Genomic DNA, 22,749 nt, shown 5'->3' with positions numbered 1-22,749 from the left:
ATTTTAAACTAAGATGCCTGGCTAGCAAAATGAGATTGAGATAATAAAATTCCCTTTATTGAGAAACCCATCTTCAGAAGTGATTGATTATAGTCAGAAAAAAATTATAGGTACGAGAAAGTATTGTAATAATATCCCAAATATTTACCAAACAAGAGTTAACTAAACAGTTTAACATATCCTAAGAATTTAAAACAAACATGGGGTATGTTTGTTATATAGGTATACTTTTATTAGCAAAAAGGGAAACCTAATTAGCGGTGGCAACATTATTTAGCACGTCTCGATGCGCAGACGCAGCGTGCCTCTAGGAGGAGATGTCGCCGCGCACGCAGGCCCCGCCCCCCGGTTAATTGCACCAATCTGAGGCCTCACCGTAACCCACACACGCACACACAAAACGCACACACGCACCCACCGGCAAACACTGCATTTGGCAAATGCAAGCATTTTCATAACCATTGTCATTAAATAACAGTATGTATGCAAGGGAAAATAATTATCAACGGGACACGATCAGATAACAGGCTGGCGATTACCACAATTATCCCATTCCAATGTGAATTGTATCGCTTTACAATAAGGACCATATTAGAGCTGAGCTTGTTGACAATGAATGGGAATATCTGTGTTCCTATTAAGTTATTATTAACTCGATTGCAAAAAAATAGAGGTACTATTTTAATTGTTTTGATTTACCTGAGCCAAATATTGTAATTATGAAATTAAGAAAGAGTGACGATTTTGCACTTGAATTAAAGTTTGAAGCAGAAATTAAATAAATAAAATAATGTAGTTATTTAAAATATAAATAGTACTTACCTATAAATACGTAGATGTTATTACTTATAGGTAATACCTCGAAACTACATAATTATTTCATAAGTATGTATATATAATTCATTATAACTATACCTATACTCATAATTATAATTTTGATACCTGATTGGTACTTATAGATACAATCTACCAACTAACAGATGACAACTACGTAAGTAAATAATATTTATATACTTAAGTAAGTACCTACACAAGGTTACACTTAGGTACCTAAGTGTCGATACAAATATGTTATACCTTATTAAAATATATAATAATAATATCTGTCACTATAATTAAACAAAACTTTTTGTCATTTATAAAGAACAAGAAGATACCTGCGACTGTCTGCTATTTTTGAGATGGAAACAAGTTTATGTCCGTAGTCATGATACAATCTACCTTTACGTAAAATTTCATAGTGATCCATTCAGCCGTTTGGTTGTGAAATGGTAGATAACAAACAAACAGATTCATGGAATTAATTATATAAATTAATTAATTATTGAAGACATAATAACCCATTACTTTGAAAAATTGCTTCTAAAAAAATTAAATAACATACCTAATGGGAATTTAGAATTTTCATATAGAACGCAATAAGTTACAATAAATGTGCGTATTATACTTATGTAGATAACTATTAATATTCCTATACCAACTCCATAACAGCAAATTTATGCACTTAAACAGATTTCAATATGAAACTCGAACCAACTAACTAGTTTAATCAATTTGTGTCTACGATTCATTAACATTTCTGTACCTACATAAAATATAAATCATGTCCAATAGTCTACTATTGGACATTTTAATTTGTTAAATGTAACACTGATATTATAGCTAATTATGTGTAGATATTACATTTCAGTGCCCTGTAACATTTTAGTGTTCCAGGTGTAACATTACAGAAGTTTAAACGGGTAAAGCAACTATAAAAGTTTTGGACGGATCCAAATAAATAATTTTGAGCGTGTCATCAATCGCATTGCTGGCCCATAAATAAGGGAAGTGACGTCAAAATGGCCCGATATCGTATTACTTATAGGGTCACGAGTGGCATTATAGCAACCGATATTATTTATACCCGTCAAGATGTGACTATATGACGTATTATTGGTACTGTGCGAGATTTAAAATATAACTAATTTAAAATTAACTGAACTTCGCCGGAGGTTAGATTCCAATATATAACTATAAATAGATATTTAATCCCTAAATAACATTATTACTCTTTATACTTAACAATATCAAATCTTTTGTACTATTTTAAACAGAATTTTATTATATATGTAGGTACATCTAATAATATTTTGTTTGAAATAACAAACGAGTTACTGTTTCTAGGTCTTCTCGATATGCTGAACTGAACTAAAAAAAAATTAATGTAGTTAAACTATTATTAATGTTCATCACAAATTTTCAAGTAGAAGTCTAGACAAAATATGTCATACAAATTTAGAGGATTGTTAAAACAAAACAAAATTTTGTGATATCAAGGTAATATCAATATAGTACCAATAAAAGAACTAAATAACACAGTGCCAGCTTAGCTTTCACATACCTAAGTTAAAGATTTGTGTCATCTGTCTTTGTTTGTGTTAATATCTATAAATACCTATATAAGTTACGATACGATAGGCATACGATGCATGTATACCTATCGTAGAAGAATCATCGACACAGGAAAATCTGTCCAAACCTAAGTTTATTTATTTATATACACCTATAAAAATATGTGCACATAAAATATCTGCTGCGCATTAAACACGAGCATTATCCGATAATAACCAATATGCAAGACGGACAAGTAAATAAACTATTCAGTATAAAGTGGAAGGACCCAGTAGGCGACCCGGCGCGGCCGCTCGTAAAACCGCGTCCCGAGTGAAAACGATGCCAGTTGTCATCGCACCCACTTTATGTGCCCCTCAGTACACTTAAAAATACTTTTTACAACTTCGTAACTGCAAATATCCAGGCAAAGTAAAGAATATTAATAGCGTTCACCACCTACGCCATGCAAAGTCTGTTTAATTTATAATTTTTTGAAACGATTATTATGTTTAATATAGGTTTCTAAACAATTCTGAATGTCGTCACAATTAATGTGAACTGTTTTGTTTTGTAAAATTCTTCATTATTTAAATCAAATATAAATATTCCCAAAGTAGCATAAAAAGTAAAAATAAGCATTTTATCAGTTATCTCGAGCCTGACGAAAAGTATTTCATGTAATTTCATATGTATACCTAATGGAGAAGCCGACGCGGTGTTGATTTTGACCGACCAAATATACAGATACAGATATAATCAGAATGACAAGAAGCCACATCGAGCAAGGCAGTACACGATAAAGTTTACAAACAACCCAAATATCGTTCGGCCGCCCTCCGCCCCCCGGCCGGTCCCCGCCGGCCGCGGCGGTACCCTGCCCGTGTTCGTCAGGGATTCCCATAAACTACGATACATAACTGCTGTGAACGCGACGAAATCAATTCCCAGTTCCGATTCTGAGAAGTGACACAGTTTCTTAAGTGTCACATCACTACCGACGCACCGCTAAATAAATTCGAATCGCCCGTGTCCGTGCACGGGCGCCGGGCCCCACGCCAATCTAGTCCCTAAGCGCGATACTCTAGATGAACTTTTGTACGCGCCCATAAGTGTAGTTAAAATATAAAGAAGAGCCACCTGTCTCCACGAAAAACTTTATAGCGGCCATAAAATTTAAACCTCAAAAGAAAAAACAAAAAGATGGTATTATTTTTTTCGTTTACTGCCGAGGCCCATTTTAGATCGTGTTTACCTAACCTGTCACCTTACAGAATGGCGATTTTGACTGGTCGGGTCCGTTGAATTAATTGTGGAGTTTTGGAGAGATATCGTTTGATGGACGATAACGTCCGTCGGCTGCCTACCGGCCGTGGGAGCAATTTGCTTAAATCTGACAGGTTCGCTCGCGGAATTGGAGGTCCACTTTGCTCACTTAATTACTATGACATGTTGCAGATGCTAATTAAAATTGTGATTTATGTTTCTACCTACAAATGAATCTAGTGTTACATACACTTCGATCATAATGAGAAGGGTATTTAGTAAAGCAATACTCACCGTGCGAACTGACCGCGGCCGAGTAGGGGGCGTGCATTTGTTGATGGTAGTAGCGGGCGCGGCTGTGGTGTCCGCCTTCTAGGGGTGAATGGAAGAACCCGTCTCCATTCGCCTCCGAGTTGACGTCGCCGGCGGCCGGGCTGCCGTTGACGCGGCTCTCGTACCACCGCTGCTGCAGCGCGCTCGCCCCCGCGCCCGCGCCGCCGCCCTCTCCGCTCATGTCCATGACCGCCGCTCCGACCTCACACACCATGCATCGCTTTTATACACACGCACTGTAAGTCCACCCCCTTATCCGCATTTCAACAGTCAATCGTTTTGGGAAGGCTCGCGCTTGTCACTAATCGATATCAGTCGAGATCAGTCTTAGCATTTTTGCTGTTACGACTCTATAATTACGCTCTTAATCTTAGGGATGAAATCATATTGCACGAATCTGAAAAAGAAACATAAATTATATTAAAATTTCATTCAAATAATGTTGATAAAATAATCTGGAAATTAATACTGAGATATATACTTTCAATTAAAATAATAATCATCAAAATCCAATCGGCATTTACCGCGACATCGCGTAACATGAACACAATAAAGAAACCATCGAATTGAAGACCTCACTGTTTTTGAAATAACTTGTAAAAAGTCACTTGGTGTTTTGCGCAACATCAAAGTAAAATGAAAATAATCCGAAGCTGGTATTTTGTCAAAAAAAGACAATCAATTAAGATAATAGTGGTGCGCAATCGTAATACGTGCGAGATATCGATACGCTCCCAATTTGATTAGGAGATATCGCGCGAACAACACTCGATACCGCCGTGATAAGCGATAAGGGCGCATTAAGCGTTGTTAGCCAACCGAGCAGTGATTTTTATTGCTACTAAATTCACTGGACGTATCTCTTCACTATATCTATCGTGGACGCACGGCTAGTTACTTGACACTCGATGAAAAACCAGATATTACTTGAAATGACGCCAGATAGCCTAATGACTTCTGTTCAGCTGCTTTTAGATTGAGATATAATATAAACGCAATAAGTGCATTTATTGTATTAAATTATCTACTGCACTAAATTATACTTTCAAAGCGGATCAATTTAAAAAACAATCGTTGAATATTGTTTCACGTTTTTGTAATCTGAGTCATGCTCCCGCTCCCAGCTGCTATGTTTATGAATATCATTGTCTAGCATTTCGTATGCCTATCGTAGATATTGGTATGTGAAAATAAGATAACATCTCTTTATCCGATGAAAGTCATATTATAGTATATATGTGTAAAATAAATATGAATCATTTCCCAAATTTACAATCATATTTCCATAAATACCAGCATACCTTCATTTCATGCGTGAGCACTATTAAATTTTCAATCTACAACCTTAAGCAGACACAAGTTTTAGCTACTTAGTAAGTTATAATAACTGACAATGTATATTAACATACCTACTACTAGTAGATAGATATTGATTAGACAATTTACACAGCCGCCAAGCAGTCTGTTGTGATTAGCATTTCAAATTAATTCAAAACATTATTTAGTTTGTAATTTCAAATAAACTAACAGTCTGACACATTATAAATCTCAATATTTATGTATGTAGAAACTAAAGACATAGGCGTGTAGATATAAGTAATGATATCACATTATCAAATGTATTAGATATAACTACTAAAATATAGCTCTCTTGATGACTCTTAGGAACGTTTGTATCTACATACTCGTACTTTATTTACCGAACAAACAGATACGAAAATCATTCCAAAAGTCTCCACTTTCGCATATGAATTCTACTGATAATCCATCGGAATTCGAAGTAACTTATAGAATTAAAATTTGCAAGTCTCTACATAGTACTCTATGGAAAATCTTATACATAATATTCTCGACTAACCAATACCTTAATTACGTAATTTAAACTAGATGTGTACATTTTCATCAATAAAGTATGATTTTACCGCATTACATATGAACATTATAAAACATCTTATTAATATTATAAATGCAAAAGTTTGTGACTGGATGAATATTTGTTACTCTTTCACGCAAAAACTACAGAACGGATTTTGATGAAACTTTACTGTAATATATATATATATACAGCTTATACATAAGAATAACATATCTACCTATAGGCTATAAATTTCATGCGGGTGAAATCGTGGGGCGCAGCTAGTATAGTATAAATGTAATGATGCTGGTATAATTTTTTTACAAATTCGTTAAAAATGGACCGTTGTAGGTATGTGATGCAAAATATAAGTGCATTTTTCAAAAGCCTTACATAGGGACAACAAGTCAACTCATTATACCACTTATATATATTATAGGTATTATTTTTTTAATGTAATGTAGATATCTATATTGTAAGCAGCTGTTTCAATATCACAGCAGATGAATTAATTAGGCTTTAATTATAAACATTTTTTTTTAATTTCGTATACCTATTATTTTTCTTTCTTTTATCACAAAGGCATTCTCTAAGAAGGAATTTTGAAGAAACTGAAATTCCCACGGGTACATAAGATAACGTGTTCACGCGAATAAAGTCGCGGTTTACAGTTGGTAGGTAACTCTACTTACATAGTAAAAAATTACACAACGATCGTGTATCAATACGCATATAGGTACCTATTCATAATAATTGACTTATAAACTAGTTATTATTGACTGTTTCACTGTCACTTTTTTTATCTGTAAATACTTAATTCTCTAACTATATGTAAATTGTACTTTACTAAATGTAAGTACTAAAATAGCTGTATGTTTTCCTTAAACAAATAAATGTATAAAAGCTTTATTACATGTATTAATAAATATTTTTATTTGCCTAACAATCTACGAGTTACATAAAGCAATACTCGTAACACACAACTAAATAAGGTTTGTTTTCAGCTTTATTTTTTATTACTCATAAAGTTACAAAGATGTATATCACGGTTATGTTTATGCTAAGTATTTCGTGGCCTACATCAAATTACGGTTATGATAAATTATAAACAAACGTATTATATTCCACATGATAAATTAATATTCAAGTTCAGTTTCTCCAAAAACAACAGTATTTTGATTATCATCTATAACGACAAACGTTAATTTTTTTAATGATTTTGAAACTGAACTATTTAATTTATTAATTTCTTAGATACTTATCTAATCTACAAATATGGTATTTAGGTGTAATCTTAATGAAAAGAGAGCACTTGAGAAATCAGCAAACATTAGCTTTTCATTATTTAATTCATTTATTATTTGTTGACATACATATATCCAAAACTACTAAACTTATTTATAGAACTCATTTTTTAATATATATTAATTGTAAATAATAATCAGTCATAATATAAAATTGTCATTCTCAGCTGTTCCATTATCATTAATTATTTTAATAAATTTCTGTAGTTTAGTATATCTCAAATATCGGTCCAATATATCCATCTTACTTATGACACATAGTTAAAAGACCTACTACCACTGGTACTAGAAACTAGAAAGTAAAAATAATACACATTCTATAGGTGTACAAGATCTAATGTCTGATATAGTCAGAACATAATTTTGTGATGAATAAATAAAGGGCAAGTTTTGAAACAACAAAGTACAAGTAGAGTTTTCCACTTTATTGTTATTTATAGGACAGACTTTATACCTTATGCTAATCCTATTTGTATATTCATTATAACTTTCATGATATCTAAGATATATCATGTATAATGATATATCTTAGATTATGCTATTATATTTTTTAAATGGAACGGCATAGAAGCTGACGACCCATTAATGAAAGTGGTGACAATAAAGTTACTACATCGAGCATGCCTGCAGTACCTCCCATGGGTTATCATTCCAGAGGACAACCGTGTTATATCGTGCCATGATTTTTCTATTATTAACGCTTTCCATGGATACAAAAACCAATCAGCTAGTGTACCTTTTTAGCCGTCACTAAGCAATTTGGCAATTAATTATTCTGATAAGATACGAACGTCAAGTGCCGAGTGATATCAAATATCAATTTACTTATCTTAATCATTATTGAATATCGATGTATTTCTATACGGTTTTTTAATAATTAGCTGTATCAATCCGTAAATACCTAATTACTCTAATAATTAAAACGTGTTCGATAAAATTTCATTATTTGTACAATGTTATAATTATACATTAAATTTCAGTGATGTAACCTTATTTCTGTATAAAATCGACTGCGCGAGTACTCTATTATTAACTATTAGAGACTATAAAACCCTATGTCAGTCACACAACTGCTTGTTTCTTAATTTTTTATTTAATTTATACTCTTTATTGCACCAATTATATAACAAAAAAAAAATTAGTAAATATATATAAACTGACACAAAAAGTGGTGTTATCGCTAAGCAATCCCTTTTGGTGGTTAGAGAAAATAAAAGAAAAGGGACATAAGACAGTGAAATTACAGGACAAGAAGCTTGACATCTCAGTCCTCCGGAATGAATATCACGGGTATCACATGATAACGTGATGGCTGTAGTGCTGTTTATATATATTGGTGATATCTACCACTAACCAACTGGGAGGTCATCAGTTTGTTCGGCAATTCTACTACGTTAAAAAGTACTGAATACTAGATGAGTACTTATTATATTAATTAATTTCTTTTAAAACAAATAATGTTTAATTTATCATATATTTATATACATATTAATAAAGATAAATGAAATAGCTTTATTTGTAAAGTAAAAGGCACCTTCAAATTGTGATGTTTTCCGTCGGGGACCAAATATGTTGATCTATTGCGTACCAACTTATTTGATAACCTACAATCGTGTCTATTATTTTATTTATCATACCAAAACAAGTTTTTAAAATGTATATCTGTCAGAAATTATTAAAAGTAACATTGTTTGTAACAAATAGTTGTTCTTAATAATGACAACTGACATTATCTTACTCTTATTCCTGTTATTATAGGATACTAAAATCTACAATCCCGTTATAAATATATCTGTAAGTTTTTTTTAAATTAAGTTGGTAAATAACTGGAAAAAAATAATAAACAATTTTTTTTTATCAGTATTTTTTTCAAATTAGTAATAATTTATAAAATGTTTGCTTAGGTATAAACGTCAAACTTATGATAATAATGTTACTATTATTACTGAATTACTATTGATATATTTCATTTAAGTTAATTTTAAACACCATTTCCATCGTTTTTCTTTAACGGGAAAAAATATGTCAAGTGTAAGCATTATAATTGAATACCTATATTTATTTCAGGTCAAAGGGAAATAAAAGAACGAATTGTTGATTACTACCTATTATATCCTAATATACTAGGCTTATTATATTACAGAGGCAAAAGTATAAAGTAAGTAATTATATTTTACTTTTCACTTTAAATTTTGTATATGTAAGATATGCTAGGCATATGTTGATCAGACCAACCAAAGAACTTTCAAAAATTACAGAAAAGAGGCGGGTATGTAAGTAATATAAAGATTTTAATAATGAAACCAAATAAAAAAGTTTTACATTATTCAATCTTTGAACGTTGACATAAAGTATATATGTTGTATACGGATACAAATAAAAATAGATAAACACATATAAAAATTAATAAAAAAAATATGTACAGGTAATATATCTCCTTACCACCGCAACGTGATAAGATGCAGATCAGGCAGCACAGATAAAATAAAATTAATAAACAGATCACAACCGACGACACGGCTATCAAAGCATCGACTGAAAAAACGGATTTTGTAGATAAAAAAAATATAAAATCACACGTCTTATCACAAATTACGTCGATTTCGTGTGATTTCATCGTAATGTCAGAAGATAAGATAGATAAGATGGCGGACAGTTTGCATGGTTTAATAATATAATCTGTTTTCACTATTCCAATACCTTTCGATCGATCTTATCCAAATTGCCAACTGAAGGTGAATACGTTTTCCTTTTTTTTCTAAGTTAATTATCTGTTACGTATATGAAATATCAATTTAATTACACCTACCCATTGATATGAGGAATGGTCGTAAAGTGACTGCAAGTTAATCTATAATTACGAAGAGGCTTGTCCTACTGACTGACAAATCTATTAATATACTTATAATATATATATATTAATATGGTTTCCTTTGATGACGTATATGTCCTAAGAAATTCTCACGGGAATAAAAGATAACGGGTTCCACGCAAGCGACGCGGTGATAAAGAACTAGTCATTTATATATAAGACGTAACATAGATCAAGGTATCTACAAGTTCTATAATACCACGTGAAATCCTACGGTTATGTTCATTTTTTTATGGCAAACAAGCTGACTCTTGACCAGATGGTAAAATGTAACCGTCTCCTATATATATGACATGCTATTACGAACATCAAGTTGTCATGTTATCACCAATGAAGATAATATTTTAAGGAAGGTGTTCTATATGAATGTGGATGGTTATAAGGGCAGAGGAAAGCCAAAAAAGAGATGGATGGATTATGAGAAAGATGATATGGTCAGAAAAGGAGGAAATATAGAGATGACTGAGTACAGGGATGAATGGAAGAGAAAAACATATTATACCGACCCAAAGTAAATCAGATAAGGAAGAAGCAGATGATGATGCCCGTGATACAACTGATGCGTTATTCCGAAGGACTAAGTAATGCCTCTTATACTGTAATTGCACTAACTAATTGCACCTTACAAATATAACAGAGCTTACAAAGCAAGCTGCTTGGTACTAAAATGAGTTCATAGAGTGGGTAGACTTTTCCGTGATAGAATCGCACTCAAATCAAAATCATATCGTATACCACCCACCACATAGGTATTATGACTGATGGCGTCGGTGGTCCACCGCCTTACCTTCGATGGTCGCGGGTTCGATTCCTCATACAATACAAACATTTTATTCATGAGTATGACTGTTTGTATTAGTCTGGTTTACTATGAACATTATGTATGCAGATACAAAAAAAAATCTATTGGTTGTCTTGTATACATAACACAAGCTTGCACAAGATGAAGACTAGATGGCGCTGTGTAAATTGTCCAGGGTTATTACTATTATCAAATTACTCGTACATATACGAGTCATCACTACTCATCACTTAAATATATTGTACGGTATTTAACTACAGATACAATATTATCAAAGATTTACGTCATTGATTTATTTATATTTCTATAATTGTTATGATTTCAGGATAATGAACAATACTCAAGAAAACTTTATTTTGACATTTAATCGATTCGATTCACGTAACAAATCGGTATACTGTACAATTTTTTGTAGATAAGCAGGGCTATTCAGATTTTTAAAAGAAAAATTTTGTTATTACACAATTCAAATGTATTTCATTATATACCTACTTAAAAGAAAACCCCAGGCTGGTTCAGAAAAATAATGTAAATTATTATTTGAAAATTCGAGGTAGGTTCAAATATGTATCATTCTAAATAGGTATACAATAGTCCAAAAAATCTATAAATATTATAATTTATCGTAAATCAATATCGATTAAAACTGCATATCAATCGGTACTAAGTAAGAAACACGCAAACGTCCGCCGTACTAAATGATTTTCCATTTCCGATAGTAATTTAAGATCTTCATTGTAGCGTATAAAGGCGTCGATTACACGCACAACTATGAAGGCGACGCGAACAGGTCCACAATAAAATTGATCCATGATACCAACTCGATACAGTGATCGATGCACGCATGCGCTTGCGCCCGATAATGCCTACTATCCAAGTCTGGATCGCGGCCGATCGCACAGTAGCATAACCAAGTTATAAATCAACATTGATTGCCTATAACTCGGTACCAATGATAAACATTGTGATTTTACACCCACTGACTCCGGTTTATGAGTTAACCTTACCAATATGTATTAATGCGAAAGTTTGTTTGTTCGTTAACCCTTCACAATGTTGGAATCGTTGGTAACTTTGTCATATCCGAAAATCAATACTAATTAATAAATTCTTCAATACTGCGATGATGTATTTCTATAATTTTGTTTTAATTTTTGTTATGTCTGAACTTGGTGGTGTAGCGGTTTAGAGCACTTTCCGGTATTTTCCGATAGTTGCGGGTTCGATTCTCATATAATAAAAACATTTCTATACACAAGTACAACTGTATGCATTGGTCAAGTTTTTCTACATATATACCTACCTACACACTAAATTATTTTACTGTACATTAATGTATATATCTATATAGATATCTCAATTTTATATCTGTTATAGATAGGAGGTGAGAATGAGAAGTGACTAGTTTAGTGTTATTTAATGAATAATCTTAATTATTGCATCATTTTTTTAATATATAATAGATAAAGTCCTCCCCATAACAATTCTACACCTCCTTTATTACTACAATTAAAGTATTTTTCTGGGACTAAAAATAAAAACTAATTTCTTAACGTCTTGACGCTTTCAAATTAATAGAACAGCTTTAAAAGAAAAAAAATATATAAATATATACCTATTTTTGTAATACTTTTTATAAATAATATGCAATCTTTTATAATTCATCAGTAGATTATATTAAGTATAAGCACCCAATGACATAAAATCTATTTTACTATGTTCTTTACCACTTTTAAGGTATCAAGTTGCAACTACGGCTGTCGCCGGCGCGACGCCGGCACACTCGCCTTGATGTCCCATGCAAATATAAATTACAAAGTTTTATTACACCATTTCATTGATATTTAAAACTGCAATAAAAACTTTTTCACATGAAAACGAAAGTGACAAAAAATAAGTAAATATTTGTCTATAAGATATGGATAAGTATTTTTTTAAAACTACAATTATTTAAGAGACAACATTAATTCAGCAATAGTCAGCTCTAGCTACAGATAACTAATAAAAAATATCACCCCGTCTAGCTATAGAGTATATTTTTTAATTCTTGTACCTATTTAATTTTAAATTATTGAAGTAATTTACATACCCCTACCATAGCTTACTGGTAGGTATAAGATTGACTGGGTAACACACAGTGCCATCTAGTTCCAAACTAAACGAAGCTTTTATTGTCAGTAGACAGTTGACATGTATACTACCTAAAGGTATAGATATAACTTAAAAAGAAATATTTTAAACACGTAAATAATATACGTACCTACTAAGAAATACGTTTTGTACGGGAATCGAACATGCAGCAAAAGTAATAAATATACTAAACTATACCTAGACCACCGACCACGTCAATAAGTATACTTATCTAATTAATATAAAATAGTTATACAGTTAATTATATTTGGGTATTATCGCGCATAATAACAAAAGGGAACAAAACATTAAAAAATACTAGATAAACAAATTGATCGTAATAAAGACGTTGTTACAAATATGTGGCTAAGTTTACACGTCGTGAGTCAGTTATCAGTCCTCTTATTAAGATTAGACCAACTTCCAATTAAGATAATTGATTTCCCCCGCAGACCTCCCGGCGGAGATGAGGCCCGAATTTAAAAAAAAGCATGTGTCCGACATTATCTTGATTCTTTATCGAGGTCGATGTGATACCAAATAATGACCTAAGGGTTATTGGGGTCTATGGACTATCAAATACCTTTTTTTTATAAACACACCTATTTAAGAATCTTATTAGGTGTATACATTGCATGTTAAATATATTATTATATATAACTGGATTGGCAACAAAGCCCACCTGATGGAAATGCCATCCCTCGCCTATATGTATATATTAGTATATAATCACGGACATCACGCTATTATGTAATATCCTGCCTGAAGTATTGACATTTCTATTTACATATAGGTATATTGTCTCTCTGCACCCTATAATCACCCTTCAATCATCCGCTCACAAGGTACTGCTTGACGGTGGAAATAGAAGACTCTTTTTAATTTGCCAGATGTTGCATCTTAGACAAGATAATTCAAAATAAAAAAAATTACGCTTTCATCCTTGGTGAACAAAATTAAGTGTAGTAGTAGTGCTGACTAATCCACGGAAAATTATCTTTAAGGTGATGTTGTTGTCGACAGTAGATGACTTTCTACGAAGTCTCAAGTCTCTCCTCAGTAAACTGACTACTTAGCTCTTGTGGTACTCATAAACTAGACTAATATACCTACCTACACCTTTTATGGATAGGAATTCGCGCCCTGCAGCGAAATATTCATGAGTTGTTAGGAATAATTTGATTATTTTTTTATAAGAAATTAAATTATTTTATATTATTCAACATAGGTTTAATTTTGCAGATCTTTGCCTTCCAATTTTAAAAGTTGTTCAATATATAATTACGCGATTTTATATATATAAATTTTATAAATATAAATTAACATTCATTTTATACCCTCTGGCAAATTAGGCAATACCTCAAGCCGTATCGAAGACACCTACGTATAGAATTTGAGATAGACAAAAGGAAGCAAGCGTACGCTAATCCAAACTAAATAGTCAAAACTGGTAGAACACTTCATTTTTTGTTTCTACATATATTTATATGTATCACATGTATACTATTGATCAGACGGACTGTATTTAATTAATCAGATAAACCATTAACATATTAATAAAGTCCATCGTATCTCAAGTCCATAAGATTAATCAGCACAGAACTTTAACTGTCATATCTGAAGTACTTATAATAACTTGTAGCAGTCAAAACAAAGGAGATTATGTGAGTCAGTAAAATGTACTCCAAGCTGATGGGATTTAGCCGCAATAAAAAAATTGTCTGTGTATTCATTTTAATAAGTACAATATATATTACTATAATTTAGATTTGATTTCATAGGCATATTTTATGTCATATTTCAATATTTATAACATAAGCCATGATTATGTAGGTAAGTTTATTCAGTAATTTTAAATGTTAGAGTCATTTAAATAAAGTTATACTCAAAAAAAGTATGTAATTTAAATCCCAAAGAGTGTATAAACTTCTTGTATTATAGGTATAGATTATTGTAATTAATTAAGTAAATTCTTATATATAGGTAGAAATGTAAATATCTATGGTTAGAAATCTATCTCACACCAAGTCTTTAATCAATTGGCAAAAAGACAGAATGTCGCAAAAGTGATTATTCATTTAGGTACTATAAATAACCAAAATCGCTTCGAAAATTCGTCAAAACAACAACGTTCGGAGACAAGCCGTTAAGCAGTCGTTAGTTAAAAAAAGAGGAGCGTTGTAACCTCTCTAAGGATTAAGTTTTAATCTGTTATGGGTGCAAGCAGCTCGGGCGTTATTTTATTCCATTTCCACGACGATCGATCGATACCGTTTGATCGATGCCTTTTAAAACGAACCAAACATTGAATAATTTATAGACGACTGATTTATTTTTAGTGAAAAACTGATTTAATATTACTAATTGATTACTATTCGATAGATTGTATGGTATTAAATCATATTGACAAATGTATAGGTACCTACTTATATTTAATTGAACTGAGGTAGAGTTTGTAAAATGTCTGCGTGGGTACCTCTGTCGCACCTATTTCAGTCGCCATATAGCTTACTTTGTAAGCTATATTTCGGTTATAAAAAAGAAAAGAGGAATAATAGTCTTCTATAATGACAAAGCATGAGTGATAACACGGGCGTGATACCATAAAAACCACAGACCAATTAAATTTAATCAGCAATTAGATATTAGATACAGAACACTTACAGAGGTTAGCAATATATATTCTGAAACTTATAGTATTAATGAACATTGGATATTTATTACTTAATGACATATAATCAGAAGATAATTTTATATATCTATAGCACCAATAGATAACGTACGTAGAATAGAGTACAGTTAAGAATTATTAAGTCGTATATATATAAGTATGTATATTTTTATGATTATGAGTAGTATATTTATAAGGAAACTGGAGCTGGTCACTTCAATCTTAACCAACATGAGTTATCAGTTTAGAAAAGTTCTTAAGAACTTTAATTTTAAGGCTATCATTCAGTCCCGTCTGTATAATTCATTTTTTATTAGGTATATGCAATAAAAATGTCATGACAAAAATATCTTTAGTGAATAAAATTCGACCTGTTTTATATTATAGGGACACCTAAACTTAGTTAAGATTAGTTCATGTTAATTAGGAATATTTTTTTACTTAACGTCTCAAAAGGTGTAAAAATATTTGTGTTTTATATCACCAACCCTATGGTGGTTATTATAAGCAAATATTAATAAGGGGTCTGATGGACCTACGATATAATAAAAATAAATAGCGAAGTGAATGAAACAGACTAAATAAATATCAAGATACTATTTTTTGGGTTTAATGTATATTATTAATAGACTAACCGACTAGTTAATTGTTTAAAATGTACATAAAGCCAGTTATAATAATTATACCACTAATTTATAATACTTATAGATTTCCATATAATTTTTCAATAATTATGTAAATAAAATTTAATTTAATTCATTAAGAATTATATGATTAGAATTGCTATAAATTATTACATACCGACAGGATATGGTTACTACTATACATATGCGTCTAAAGCGGAAACACGTATACACACACATGTCCAAATCTTATCGAAGGATAATCGGCAGCGTTTGCGCATCTCGGACCGCATTCAAATTTCGAACGCGAACTGTCATGGCGGCCAATCGGCGTGGTTGAAATTGGCCAACGATCGGTATGGAAACGACAACAACTCAAGTGACATTGACATTGATTGGTGGTGATCAAGTACTTATTGTATGTAAATATAATATATTTTCTATATACTATAGCTATACATCGCTAGTTTGCTTTTATGTAACTGGTATTGCAAACAAGCTGAAGCCCGTTTGATAGTACCTACGAGTACGAGGCATCACGGACATCACGTCATCATGTGAAGCCCGTGTATTCTTGTTAATGGAATGCATCTACTCAAATATACTAGGTATACCTAAAATGAGCCACATACGACAGCATATAGAAAGAATAATGTATAAATCGCAAATATAGAGACTAGATCGTGTTTAAAGATAAATTATATTGATAGCAACTAGTGGTCCCACTAGTTCCCATTACTTATAATCCCTTCCTCCCCATACACAGTGAATTATAAAGAGTAAACTAAACTATTAGTAAGTCTTTTATAAGAACACTTACACAATAATAAGATATTAACACAATAGAAGTGCAAGTAGTGCTATGGCCTTCGATCGAAAATATGAACGTAAACCCGTATTTTTTAAAAGGAGAATTCGCAAATAATGTTCTATGTCTACATAGATATATATTTTCCGTTTTATGATATTGTTCTATGGAGAAAAAGTAAGCAGAGAGAAGAAATCTTGAATGTCTAATCTTTGTTTTAAAGTTTAAAAAAATAACTCAATAGGTAGGTATATTGTTTTTTATAAAAAGTGTGTATTATACTTCCGTCACTTAAAGATATTACGTTCATATCTTTCTTTATATTACAGATAAATATTACACCGTAGTTATTATGATTTAATGATAACGGTAAGCCGATTCTGATTTTTCGCCAGTATCTATGTGATATTGCAATCTATCAGGGTCATATCTAGGTATTAATATTTTGCAGCTATTACAGATTTAACTGAAATCAAAATCATTAAATCTATTTATTTAGTAGTACTAGTAAGAGAACGTTAAGAAGCTATAAGTTACAGGAGGTAAGTATATCTAAGTGATAAAAATGAACCATGTTTATCTGATATAATTTTATAAGATTATAGAAGTGATGATGAGATATATCTCATCATTACTTGAAAACAGTGTATTAATTAACTCAAATGATTGACAAGAAGCAAAAATTACATTTTACCGAAATATTATTAGGTTATATACACATAATTACTATTATTATAAAATTAGAGAGAGAGGTTTTATTATGATGACTACCTATACATCCTGGAAACCCTACACCATTATGAGAAATTACCTTACAATTTCAAAGATACTAATTCAAGGATATAGTACTCTGATTAGACATATTATTATATCTAATCATAGTACTATATAAATATCATATATCTCTCAAATATTATATATGTACATTATCATAAAGTTACAATATAAGCGCACGGCCGAAGCCGGGTGGGACGGTAGCTGTTTATAATAATATGTATAATCTGACAAACCTATGTATGAACTCTATTTTCCGCATTTATCCTCTCATATGGACCGTTATACAAGAAACAAACCAATTTTTGAAGATCTATCTGTAAAACTATTTCATTTCTAATATATTCTAGTCTACTTAAGAGCCTACTATTTCTTTTTAATTCTCTAGAACATAACCCTGTCATAGACAACTCCATAAAAAATGTATCTAGATAAAGAAAAAATACCATAGTTACTGAAAATTATTCTGTATTTTCGTGCAATTTTATATCAATAACAAATCAAAAATATCAAATAAGTAGTATAAAATATATCAGCATTAAAATATATATCTATCTAAATAATAAATCAATATATATTGTCAATAAATCAATAAGTACCACACGCATACGTCCTCGTAATATCTGAGTAGGTACGTTAGTGTATACATGGCTTTAATTCGTGGGAATAATTTTATTATCTGTGTAAGCATACTAACTATCCTGTATAGGCCGGTACACAAGTATCTACATATCTCATGATATCACTATATAGTACTTAGATACTTATTACAATAATCTATTTAGTGGTTACGTAGACATAAATAAATAATGTGATATGTAGACATAAATAATTAATCCACAATTTATCAGAGAGCGCCATCTTTCAAAATTAAAATGAGTTTGTACTGTATGCACCGGTTTATAAATAGGAATATTCATTTTTATGTTATACCTATATATAAGACAGCATTTAAATCACAAATACTGGTATTGTCCGGGAATAAAACCTACAACTATTAGGAGGTTAGATGGTATGTTAATATTTGCAAAAAAATCTGGTATAGATATAGTTCTACTTTCAACTTATTAGTCAATAATCTCAGTACTATATCTATAGTACAAAAATCCATGTCTATTACTACATTTTTATTATAATTCATTTATAAATTAAACGGCCAATAATACTACCTAAAACATTTCTCATCAAAAACCGTGATTCTCTTCTCTGTCGCCTTTTATAAAACACTTTTAATGTATTCTAGTGTAAAACTGTCATTGTACTTTATTTATATATATGTAAAAAAGGGGTTTTATTATTATATTTCTACATATTCGTGTTATTTAGTATACACTTAGGTAAACATCTAAGACTTACTAAACAGTAAGCAATTAAGTTATATTGTTCAGCATCTTACCATAACAAAAATAGAAATAGTTACTACCTATACCCAGGTATACAAAAGCGCCATGTTAATTATCTTATTATAAGTATTATAAATTGTCAGTAAATTCTAAAAGTCAATAGGTATATAGAATAGATTATATTGATCATCAAGATATATAAAAAAGAAGGAAAATATTAATTAGAAACGGTATAATAGGGCAGTGTAATAAAATAGGCTCTCTCATTAAATACTAGTGGCTCATCACGATTTTCTCATAACTTTGTTAGTTTTATATATACATATATATGTACGTATACTCTATACTATTTAGAATAATGTATTTCACTGTTTACCTTTCAAAAATAAACAATGAAAGAATCCACACTGCAGTGCAGAAATTCCGGAGTTCTTTCCTCATAACAAAATCCGCTCTATTTCTCTTTATTCTAACATAGATATAGTTAGTTATTTATTAGTTAATTAAATAGAATCACATATTAAACGAGCATAACAAAGTTAATTTCGAAACTAAAGAAAAATTTTATGGGCATTGGATGTCTTGAACAAATAGATAAAGCTATAATACAAAGCAATATGTGCTTTAATGAGGTATTATTTAGACATATCTCAATTTTTAGATGTGTATTACAATTATTTACTAATAAAGTATCTATAATAATAAATAGAGATTAAAAAATACAAGATTTTGAAAAAAATATCTACCTGCATATCTCGTTTATGTCTTTTACATGCAGATCACTAGCACTAAGTAATGTACTTAGGTAACAGATCTTTTACCATTAATCTAAATAAATTATCACTATCATAATTAAATATATATTTGAATAAATAATATTTATGAGTTGTTATCATAAATTTCAAATAGGTATATAGAAGTGAATATAAAAATGTCTAGATAAAATATGCACTTTTTATTAGATACTGAATTTAAATATAAAGTAAGTTACATATATAGGCATACAGATATTATTCAAATATAATACTTTATCTCTGTAACTGAGAAAAACAGCGTGCAGTATTCTTCCGTCGGTAGTAGAGTTGCGCGCCTAACTCTATCATTTCACTGCAAGATTTTTAATATACCTAATTATATATTTTTATTGTTAACTCAATTGTTATTATTATTATATTATATTATTTATTATTATAATTCATTATTTTTAATTCAGATTAATTTATTTTTCTACATTTTTTGTGCCATCGGCATACAAAGTCAACATTATTTTCACTCTACATATTAAAATATTACTTTCTTTTGTTCAGATTTATTATAATATCAATTATTTCTATTAATAATGAATATTAAAAATATACCTGTAATTGTGTATAATAAAAAAAAAATATTTTCTATTTATAAACTGCCTATTTATTTGTAAATTCTAATGTATTGTAATAAATATAGAAATAACTTAGAAATACCTCGGATGTCCTTATCAGACGCGTATCACAATGTCGATCACTATCACTATGTATCACTGTAAATACTGTGCAGATACATAAACACACTGATATCATGAGCTCCATCCCGTTTGCGTGTTCATTTTCATAAAAAAATCGTATAATTCGCTATCACAGATCACAATACGTCAATATAATGTGCATAGAATCGTATGAGTAGTTTGCAGCCGCGGAGTATTAGGTTAGAATAAGAAAAACAGTCCGTTTTGTGAGCGCAAGCGCAGACGCAAATGCGACGGAACAGTACGCGATACAACGTCGTTGGGACGCAACCCGACACTAAACCAGTCGTGTGACTTTTTGTTGTGGATCGCGCGATCGGCCGCCCTCGGCTCCCATCGGCGACGACAGTCCTGCTTCGGTGGCAGCCGCGCTGTGATTGGCCGACGCAGCGGCCGGGCGGCCGATTCGGGCGGAGCTTGAATTTCGAATGGGTGTGTTCTCTTTTCAAATTTTCTTTTTCTCTTTTTGGGCGGGATGCGCTGGTGTGCGTTCAGTCAACGCGCGCGCGTCGCTCGTGATGGATCCAAATGTTTTATTGTATGGTGACATTTGTTATATTTTAGGGTATCTGATATTATTGGTTATAAAAATTAAATAACCTTTACACAATACAGTAAACTTCTATAGTTAAGATTCTAGTTGTACGTATAAATAATTTCACATATACATAATTACTTAAAATATGTAATTATTGTTGTACCTACATATCCATAGTATAACGAAACATTATTTACACACTGACGTGCTTGTAGATATTAAATGGATTCTAATTATGCTTTATTTTTATATATTCAATAGATACTACTTATAACGTAGTTAGGTAAATTAATTTAAGGCTTCAATAACACTTACCTACATATTTTATTTAATTATAAAATTTATAGAATATTTTATATATACTTGCCTATCTACCTAACAGTAATAAAATTATAAATTAGACAATATCATTGAAGTTTTAATCAATAATATTAAAAATACAATATATCTATATTTTACCTATAAATTAAGTATTTAAATACTTTCGATATACCTACACAAATTAAATAATGTTAAGATCAATCAATCTGTGGCTTAAAGTAAAGACGTTGCATTGTACTACCCACATTTGAACTAAAATATAGTTCAGAACGCTACAAAATTGTTTAAATCAGTTATTATTATAACATTTCATTAGATAAAGAAATAAAATGTTTGGAATACATGTTGGTATAAAGTACATAATATACATAGAAAATACCCAGACTATATAGCCAGTATATATACTATACGAACAATCATACCCATAAATACAAATGTTTGCACCGTTCGAGGAATCGAAACGCGACCATCGGCAGTAAAGCAATGTGCTAAACCGCTAGACCACTCAGGCCATCACGTAAACAAACATAAGATATATGTAATAATCTTAAGTTGATAATAATCTTAAGTTAAAAATTCAAAAATGTATAAATACAAATGCTGATAACAATTATGTATCTACTACCTACTTATTGTTCGAATTCGTAAATTTATACTTGTAACTACTCAGTCAACCAAACTTTGCTTTGTCTAACTCAAGCTGTCATGGTATATCTATAAAAGTAGGTTTAGATATGTACGTAGGTATTAATCGGGAGCTTAGGACTATTCTTAGGACTTAGGATATAATATCTATTATGTAGATAGACATAATTACATATATTAATACGCGATGCAATAATATATATAAAATTTACCCCTTACGAAAATTACATGGACGAAGGCGTATGAAATATCGCACGCTTATAGTATCTATAGAGAAGGAATGCAGAATGCCAATATTTAAAAAAAATATATATTATACACGTTAATCGAATAATAAAATATTATAATATTACTCACACTACGATGCTTAACGATACTCTTTTCTTTATTGCCTTTGCGACAGACAATGCCTGTGATATTTGATTTAGCCTTATAATTGAAATTAATTAGGTATGGTCTGGAATTTCGACTATTTTGTAATATCACTCTCCCCTCTATTTAAAAAATGATTCGTAGATATACCTATATATATCGTATACTTAAAGCATCTGCCTACTTAAAATGCATACATGTACATGTAAAATTAT

General features: G+C 30.9%; 2 protein-coding genes across 4 annotated transcripts in view; one reads left to right on the top strand and one right to left on the bottom strand.

The window, feature by feature from the left end:
* LOC131846984 (GATA-binding factor C) overlaps window positions 1-20,943 on the bottom strand; it is a 113,738-nt gene extending 92,795 nt beyond the window's left edge. For all 3 annotated transcript variants that reach the window (XM_059196413.1, XM_059196414.1, XM_059196415.1), the window contains exons 1-2: window positions 20,618-20,943; window positions 3,934-4,369 (exon numbers count right to left, since the gene is read on the bottom strand). In XM_059196413.1, coding sequence (XP_059052396.1) covers window positions 3,934-4,186 — 253 coding nt within the window. In that variant the 5' untranslated portion in view covers window positions 4,187-4,369; window positions 20,618-20,943. The remainder of the gene's footprint in view (window positions 1-3,933; window positions 4,370-20,617) is intronic.
* Window positions 1-22,749, top strand: part of LOC131846990 (transcription elongation factor 1 homolog) — a 380,500-nt gene that overhangs the window by 294,415 nt on the left and 63,336 nt on the right. The window lies entirely within an intron of this gene.

This window comes from Achroia grisella, unplaced genomic scaffold (genome assembly GCF_030625045.1).
Source record: "Achroia grisella isolate CSIRO2021 unplaced genomic scaffold, CSIRO_AGI_Agris_v1 utg515, whole genome shotgun sequence".
Taxonomy (NCBI): domain Eukaryota; kingdom Metazoa; phylum Arthropoda; class Insecta; order Lepidoptera; family Pyralidae; genus Achroia; species Achroia grisella.
The sequence above is the reverse complement of the archived record's forward strand: the minus strand, read 5'-3'. Positions and strand labels throughout refer to the sequence as shown.